Source organism: Mytilus trossulus, chromosome 5 (assembly GCF_036588685.1).
Source record: "Mytilus trossulus isolate FHL-02 chromosome 5, PNRI_Mtr1.1.1.hap1, whole genome shotgun sequence".
In the NCBI taxonomy this organism is placed as follows: domain Eukaryota; kingdom Metazoa; phylum Mollusca; class Bivalvia; order Mytilida; family Mytilidae; genus Mytilus; species Mytilus trossulus.
In genome coordinates, this window is record NC_086377.1 from 20,172,084 (window position 1) to 20,181,575 (window position 9,492).

Consider the following 9,492-nt stretch of genomic DNA (forward strand, 5'->3'; position numbering starts at 1 on the left):
AAAAAAGATACAAAAAAAAACCCAAAACAACATAAAATAAAAATAATTTTGAGAAAAAAACAAAGAAAATATATAGCAGTTGCAATATAAAAACCGTTAAATAAAAGAAATGCGCTATTTTTATTAAAACAAAATGTTCTCCAGTACTTCACCAGTAAAAATATTTTATGTCAAAAACGATGTAGAACTTATGTAGTCAATAAAGTGACTGAGTGGTTAAAATTACAGGTAACCTGATTCTAAAATCAGTGAACCGTAATTCTAGTAGCACGGATTAAGATGAAAGGAAAAGTATATTGCCAATCACACCTGGATCTGTTGATTAATTACCATACTACCTACCATAAAAATGTCCGATTATTCATATCCGACTAGACGGATTAAGACATCCATAAAAATAAGTCCCTACCCGTACTGTACTTGAAGGCTGAAAAAAGATAACAGAGTGAAAAAGATGAACACACACATTTATCTCATCTTTACAACTTTAAACTGACCATTATTACTTATAGCTGACTAAACGTATAGGTTTTCTCCTTTTTATTACAAACTTGGTAAATGGTCTAATTTGGTAGGTCATATTCATGAAAAGGGAAGGGTATGGAAGTTACAATATAAGTTGCATATATATCTAATATCATCTGTGATACGGTTATTGAACTTTGGTGGATTGTTGTCTCATTGGCAAACATACTGCATATTTTTATTTTCATTATGCCATATGTCTATGTAGGTGACATAGAAGGATAATAGAGAAACCAAAGAAGGTCATTGACTGAAATGTCTTACAAAATGGTTTAATTATTATAATAATTGTAAATACTAGTATATAACATAAAGGGGTGGGTAGATGAATCATTGTCCATTTAATGTTCAAAGTCCATGGGAAAATATTACATGCATATCTAGACGAGAAGATGTTAGTGGATATTATTATGAATCCTGCTCTGAACTTAATCAACAAATGAAATTCAAATCTTAAGTAAATATAAATTTCAATACTTTAATAAATATTAGCTATCAGCTGAATTATAAATTACAGCTATTTTCCTAATACAAGTAGAGCAAAACTTTGGTTAGCTCGCTTGCTTTGTTTGTATATTGTACAATCAAATTAGAATATGATATTTACAGGTTAAACTTTGCCTATAAATTTATTGTTATAAGATGTCAATCTTGTCTACAAATCTTGTATAAACAATTATACAAACAAAGCAAGCAAGCCAACCAAAGTTTTACTTTGCAAGCATTAGGAAATCAGCTGTAAAGGTTTTATCTTAAGCCCTATTGCAATAATGAGTTAAATGAACCTGTCAGTATAGAAAGTTTAATGTGCTTCAGTCAGTATCCCATTGTGTCAAACAATTGAAACATGTTCCATTATCACACGTATCTAGTAGGAAATTATATGAAGGAGCAGACGTACAAATCTAATATAGGTGGCATAGTTACCAATGCAACCTGAATATCAATCTATTACTCCAGATAAACAGATCTATGTTGCTTCCAATAATCAAAAGTAGGCCAATATTTTTTGGGTGAAAATTCTACCTAAAAAGCAATAATGACTTAACAGGAACTGATTTAAAGCAAAAGAGCACAGAACGTTAAATTATTTTTTTTGATAGGAATAGAACATACTGGTAATTTTTTTTTCATATCCTTGTTTTGACTTACATTTGGTTCAACTCTGTTTTCCTTGTCTGCCATTCTTTGAACAAGTTCTTTTCTGCATCTTGAACACACCCCTGTAAAATTGAAATTGAAAATTTAATTGTAGCAAGAAAGCATATTTCAAGACATTGATTTTCATTTAAGAAATAAGAATGATCATATGGCTGATTCACTTCTCCTGGCTCCTTGGGCTAATTTGCTTATAAATGATAGTACAAAACGGGTGGTTCATTTTTTTTATATGCATGTCCCAAGTTAGGTACATTGTTAGTAGTTTTTGCATGTTTATTCTTTTATGTTCTTAAAAAAAATTTCTGTGGAGATTTTTTTTTGTACAACTTTTATAGACTTGGGATGATGTCTGACATATAGTTGAAATGTGTAATTTGGTGAAGATTGTATGTTTACCTCTAGTCTAGATGTATGTGTTTACATTTGTTATTGGGGGTCTGTCTAATTTAGCTGGGGTAGCTTATTGTATTCAGTGACATAATTTCTGATAACCAAATGTATGTCTGTATCAGGATCAAAATGACATGTACATCAGATTTTTTGTTCAAAGAGTCACATGCAGACTACCAAGTTATTGGTACTAGCTCACATGAACATTTGATTCATATATATGAGCTGGCAATTGGAACAGCAACAAAATACATGTAAGCATGCACAAACCTGATCCAATTCCAAGTAGGACATGATGATATTTCTTGAGAAAAATAGACTGCTCCTTTGTGATAGCCCTTACAGAAATGAAAAGTTTGCTGCAATATTGCAACAATATAGCGGCAATATTGCGGCAAACAAATTTGTTTGCAAGAAGTGTTTGCAAGAAAGTTGCAGGTTGTTGCAGCTACCTGCAATATTCCCGCAATGTTACTGCAACAAAATTTGTTTGCAAGAAAATTGCAGCAAGTTTGCTGCAATGTTGCAAGAAAGAATTTGTTTGCCAGAAAGTTGCAGGAACCTTTTCTTTTATTATTTAAGGCTATAAAGACTATTTGCAACAACTTTGCAAGAAAAATTTCTTTAATAATGTCAGACATGTAGTAATGCACCAATATTTCAAGCATTTTAAAATATTACATTTTTAAAGATTTAAGGTTCAAATAATACACAACGTATATGGTTTCTTTGAACATTCAGTTATGGAATTACTTCAAATTATCTAAATTTGTTATGGTCATACTTTATTTTTCGCAGATAAATCTGGATATTTGAATAATTTATTTGAAATAATCTTCAAATAACAATTAATGCTTATAAAGAATTCCTAAACTGCACGTTTATCACAATTTTAGATATTTTGTAAGGAAAGAATACTTTGGGATTCATTTCAACAAATTAAATCTAAATAATTGAGTCATAATACTTTTTGTTCTATATGTATTATTATGCCTTTTTGTCACTTTTTTGTGACATTTTTCTATAAACAATATTTTTAATTCTAATATTTTCCATCAAATGAATTTAGCCTCACCTGCAGTTTAATTTCTAGTATCATTATTTTAAAATTATTTATACACAAATTATCTTTCTCATCTCAGTTAGTAATATGAGCTGGTGATAGAAATGTAATGTGCACATCTGGTTTTCATTATCTGTGGAGCTGTAGAGACAGGAAGTACCATAAATTAATGTACACAGAGTTTGAGGCCAAATTAAGGGCAGAGCATTTCTTGTTTGTATATATTTCCATTATAACTTATAAAACCAAAGATAAAAAAGATGTATTTATAATTATTTATATATTATAATAAATAACAAATATTCAAGATTTAGGCAATGGATATTTATAATTATGGGCAAATTTCAAAGGGATCACATTGAAACAATACCCTAAGCAACCTTGATCAACATATATTCAAAATTTGAACTGGACATGACCATGCATACAACAAACAAAGATGTCTTCTATCAGGAACAAAGTAATATGAATTTTACAATGGATTTAGACATGTTAGATCCAAAAGATCCAATTGATTCTATTGACACTGGGTAATGCAGATGCTAGCCTTCAGTTGACATGACTCTTGGATTCAGGAAGATTGGTGTTTACACACAATTTGGACAACATCTTTTGGTAAGTAAAATGGAGTTGAATGTCCACCATTTTGAATAAGTGCATGCTCTTTAACAGTTCAAATAGTGATAAATAAAGAGTCTTCTTAATTTAATAGAGTTGGCAAAAGTATTAGACAATAGATTTATGCACATGAATATTATCAATATTGTGTAAGACAGGAGATATTTTTTTAAATCTTTTAATTACTGTATGTTTTAGAAATAACATTACTTATATTGAAACAAGAAATCTTCTAATAAAAGCAGTTTGGTATTAAATTAGAGATCTGTGATTTAACTGTGCCAATAAGAGGTTTGTCAACAAATGGCAACAATGTATAGCTTTCATATATAGCTTTCATATATATATATATACACAACTTATCACAAAAATTAACATTTTAAAGAATAGACTAGACCAATTATGTTATAGTTCAATGAAAAACAAATATTCAAAAAAACCAATAACAACCTAGTACTGACATGAGGTTAAATGTATTCTATAGTTATATGCAATTTCTAGAAGGACTTGATCACTTTTAGACTTTGGCGCTTTAAGTGAAACAAATTCACGCGTAGCGAGTCATTTAACAGTGAGCACCAAATTTGTTATGTTATTTTGAATAGACAGAAAAAATATTACAGTCATTTCTTATAATTTAATACTAAATTCCATTTTAAACCGTAAAAAGCTATGATAAAACGTTGATGATATCACGGTCACAAGACTAAATTATGTACATGGGCTGATAACAAAATAACGTCAGCCAATCAGAAGACAAGTTACATCCAAAATTAAACCATATAGTAGTAACTTATATCTGTGTATCTTTATAATTTTAGTTATTTTTTTTATGTCTACTAATTAAAATTCTTCAACTTTTATTTTGCAGTATTTTTGAAATCAGAAAATTCAACTTAAAGGACAGTGAGACTTATAGAGAAACAGAACTGAAAGCTACACAGATGTAACACGACAACCTATAGAGGACAGAGACCATTTCCAACCTACAGAGGACAGAGACATTTTTTTTTATTATTAAATCATAAATTATTAAATGTTTAGTTTTTAATTCCAAATTTTACACCTGAATTGTTGAAAGATTTGCTGCAATGTTGCCGCAATATTGCAAGAAATTAATTTTCCTGCAATATTGCTGCAACATTGCAGCTAATGAACTTGCCGCAATATTGCTGCAACAATCACCGGTGCAGCTACTGATTTTCCCACAAACATTTGCTGCAATATTGCCGCAATTTGTTGCGGCAATGTTGCAGCAACTGTTTGCAAGAAAACTAATTTGCATACGAAAAATGAATATTTGCAGCAATATTGCCGCAACTATTTGCAGCAACATTGCCGCAAATATTTGCAAGAAGCCTTATTTTTCTGTAAGGGAGTGCCTTTCAAGTTGCTCTTACTGTTTGTACATTTCCATCCTATGGAACATAGTGTACTTGGTCTCCAACCAACACCAAGAGCAAACCTTTAAAAATTGAAAAAATAAAAGGTAATAACTTACTAGAACAATAAATTCTATGTAAAAATCACAACAAAAACAGCCAGGATATCGAGTCAGAAAAAATCTTGTTATTACTTCAGTACAGATTGTTCATTTGAGGGTGGATTGACTTTTTTTCTTCTATTAAAACAACTTATTTTTTAGACTCAAATAAATACAATGATCTAGTTACCCTAATCTTTATAGCACACCTCAATTTTTTTCTCTCATATACATGTGGTCATTGCATAAATCCTTTCAGGAATGTGGTAAGTGACATTTTCAGCAGTTACAACTTTAGAAAATTAATCATAATTTGGATAGACAAGGGCTCAAGTTCTGGAAAGTTATTCTTATTCTTAGAATAAAAGTTGCCTAGGTACCTGTGTTTCGGGCATATAGTTAGCGTATCATCATCTTCCTCAAAAAGACCAGCTCTTATCTTCAATAATGAACTTTCACTGTCAATACTCCTACGACTTATTGAATATTTGTAAAGATGCGAGTCCACTGAATCTTTACAACATGTTAGGGGAAGAATTCGACTTGGCCAGGTCTTTTTATATTCAATTAAGCCACACTGCTGTACTGTTGACTTAACAAAACTGCAAACAAATTGTGACTCGCCTGTAAATACAAATACATGTATGAATATCATAATGTGAATGTATTTAAGAGAAGTTTAGTTAACAATGGTTAATAATAATTTGTTTTACACCTTTTAGCAAACTTTTATAGCAGACTTTACTATAATATAATACAGTATTGTCAAATGATTGTGTTTTGCTCATTGTTGAAGACAATATCAAGTGACTTTCATTTGATTAATTATACTCTATGTTATTTGTACAAGCTGGTCTTATTGGCAATTATAATCACATTTATAATTGCTACCTAGATCATATAGATGAAACAATTTAAGATTGTTTTCCCTTCATGATTAGAATAGGTAACTTATCAACTAGTTTGAACTCATATAAGCAACACGACTGCTGCAAATATGGACCAGGATCTGCTTACCCTTCTGGAGCACCTAGTTTCACATCAAAATTTAGTGGGGTTTGTGTTGCTCAGTCTTTAGTTTTCTATGTTGCTTGTTATGTACTTATGTTTGTCTTTTTCTTTTTTAGCCATGGTTTATTTTCAACTTATGAGTTTGAATTTCCCTTTTGTATCTTTTTCCTCTTGATCTATTGAATAATAATAATATTTGTATTTTAAACAGTAAGCTATGGACAAATTAGATAATTTGCATAAAAATAGAATGGCATGAGCTATATACTTTCAATAACAATGAAATTAGGGCATTTTTGGTAATGCATGTTTCATTATCATGATTATAATACATTATTCTGATTGGCTAACTGCACACCACATGTTATTCCTCAAGCAATTGCATTACACAATAAAGCATATATCAGTCATAATAACACAAGGTCCCACAATAAAGTCCACAGGTGAATTAAATAAAAAAAAATGATATGACTTGTGGTTTCTTTATCCTAGCTTAAAAAAGTAATTATACATACATGTAGAATATTTAAGAATTGAATACTTCTTTTTGTAACTTATAGGGTTGTAAAAGCTTTGACTGTGCCCAATTTTTTTGGAATGAAGAGCTTACACACTTCATACAAAATGTACTTCGGTCAACACTTTTACACCCTAATGAAGTTACAAAAAGAAGCATTCAATTCTTAAATAAATTTAAATATTTCACACTATAATGATCATGTGTACTGTACTACAAGTCAACATGCACAACTTGGGGGTAAATTTATCTTTAACTAATAATCTTCAACCTGATATGGAACAGAGCATCTAACATATGTACAGGCTTACAAACAGACATACATCATGTACATACAGACCAGAAAACATAATCACCATCATAGGCACAGTGTAAAAAAATAACCATTGTTTAAACATGTATGTGAACCTCTAGTCCAAATAGTTATGACGTCTGGCAAGGCTTTTTTAAATTTTTTCTGGGAGTAAGAAGGCGTCCCAGAAAAAAAAAATAGCCTTGCCAGACGTCATCATTATTTGGACAAGTCAACCTCTAAATGTTTTTTGCCTAATTGAGTTATTGGGTTGATTTCCTCCTTGACCTGGCTTTTTTCTGTTATTTACATTATAGACCAAAAAGTTATAACAAGCATGAAGTCTTTAGTCTCAGCATGTGTCTCATATTATATTATAAACATATGTGCATGCAAAAATGATAAACCTGGTTGTTATTTTTAAGCCCTTTTATTTCATCATGTTCATAGGTATAGGAAGATATGGTGTGAGTGCCAATGAGACCACTCTCCATCCAAATAACAATTTGAAAAAGTAATCCATTATAGGTCAATGTAAAGTAAACCATTATGGGTCATAGACCATGTAGACATGATAAAAAAAATATTGCGTTAAATAAATAGGGTGGGCATCTTTAAATCACATATATATAAAAAGAAAAAGTTTGAGTCAGGATTCTTATGAAAAATCTCATTATTGTGCTCTTTCCAATAAAATATTGAATTGAATTGAATTATGAATGATAAATTTAAAAAATATATTTGTTTGTTGATTTCAAAATCACCCCCCCACCCAAAGTTTACTAACATCCATAATCTGACATATTATCTAAAACTTACCATTGGCAGATCAATAGGGGGGTCAGGGGTTTGGAACCCTCTTTTTTTTATGACAACCAATGGTGAATGCATTTGAATGGGAGCATATAGTTGGACACCCCTTTTACTCTGGGTTGGGCCCCCCTTTTTTAAATGGTTGGATCCTCCCCTGTTTACACTGAAGGAACAGTTATCACCTTCATTATGACATCATGATTATATTCAAAGACAAAGTCAGTCATTAGTTTAGAACTATCTTTTGAGAAACTTTTTTATTACCAATACCATGTTGTACAGAATTTTAATGTAAATATGAATTTTAAAGAAACTTACAGGCATTGTTTTCTGTCATGTTTAATAACGATTCCTCCTCCTGTTCCACATTATCATTGCTTCAGAGTGTGAAAAACAAAACCGTCTGCTTGTCTGCTTGTTGACAATTAAACTGGTCCGCCGTTCCATCTGTAGCTTTGCACCGAAGGAACGGGTTGGAGCTATTGTCACATTGGAATTAATTGGACGAGTCTTACAAATTCAACGATTCGCTAATAAAATTGGCCAATTAAAGTGATAGGATTTTGACCTCAAATGTTAATACTGCGATGCCGCAAAATAAACAAGTATCTGTTAATTAACCCCATGGTAGTAGCACGGATAAATGACCAACGAGCTTGTTAACATGTTCTTGAAAAACTGAGCCGGTATCTTTTATTCCCTTCAGAACTCAGTAGGGTAATAAATGTGCTAATTTTTCTTTGATTTGTTATCAGTATAATACATGATTAAACATAGCCCATGATGTACTAGTCTCGTCGAATTATTAAATCCCGTGGTCAGAATTCTGACCACGAGATTTAGGCCATACCTGTTGTCAGTGTAGCGATAAGTGAACACAACAGGGGTCCAGTTTAGTTGCGTCCGTTTAGTTGACAATGACAATCTTGTCAACATCCTGTGCATTTAGTTTATCTCTAGGCGAAGAGTTCAATCAGGGGAGATAATCATCTTCAATACAAGCACTTTTAGTACTATGTTCTGAAGCAAATTTTGTCTTTTCTAGTTGCTGGCTACCAATTTTTATTTTTGAACTTATTAGTCCAAATTATTCATTTTGGAGTACATATCGAATATTTCCACAACTGTGTTGCGTTTTTGAGTTTTATCATTTCACAGAAGTCAAGAAAAATTCTGATTTCGAATCAAAAAGGACCATTTTATCTAACAAACAACAAATTAACACATATTTTTGGGCTATTAATCACTATGAACACTTGAAAATGTCACATACAATCAGCCTGAGCAATGTTTTTTTTATTTGTGATCTATATCAAAATAAAACACAATACTGTAACAATTCACATTTTTCAACAAAATTGTTTATCCGTTACCATGGAAACAGTGGATATATAACTTCAGTAACATGTATATGAATTACCAATCATGTATGCTACCATATATCAAAACATCAAAAGGAAATATTTTTTTTCACTTTCTGGTCATAATATGGACAATACTTGATAGTTACTGACACTGTCTCTTTAAAATTGTATTTTGCCGTTTTGTAGAATATACAGTTAAAAACTCTTTTCGTTTTTGATGGAAAAAAAAGATAGAAATAAAATATAGAAAACAAG

The 9,492-nt window shown here is 31.0% G+C and overlaps 1 protein-coding gene and 1 long non-coding RNA gene across 2 annotated transcripts; one reads left to right on the forward strand and one right to left on the reverse strand.

Moving 5' to 3' along the window:
* Positions 1 to 361: 361 nt before the first annotated feature.
* On the reverse strand, positions 362 to 8,305 carry LOC134717721 (uncharacterized). The gene is made up of 6 exons (XM_063580214.1): positions 8,192 to 8,305; positions 5,621 to 5,864; positions 5,137 to 5,222; positions 2,347 to 2,412; positions 1,678 to 1,748; positions 362 to 427 (listed from the first exon to the last, which is right to left on the reverse strand). The coding sequence occupies exons 1-6, from the start codon at positions 8,208 to 8,210 to the stop codon at positions 362 to 364; spliced, it is 552 nt and encodes a 183-aa protein (XP_063436284.1). The 5' UTR covers positions 8,211 to 8,305.
* Positions 3,049 to 5,136, forward strand: LOC134718638 (uncharacterized). Its single transcript, XR_010107410.1, has 3 exons — positions 3,049 to 3,754; positions 4,629 to 4,944; positions 5,014 to 5,136. It is a non-coding gene; the product is annotated as an uncharacterized LOC134718638 (long non-coding RNA).
* Positions 8,306 to 9,492: the final 1,187 nt, after the last annotated feature.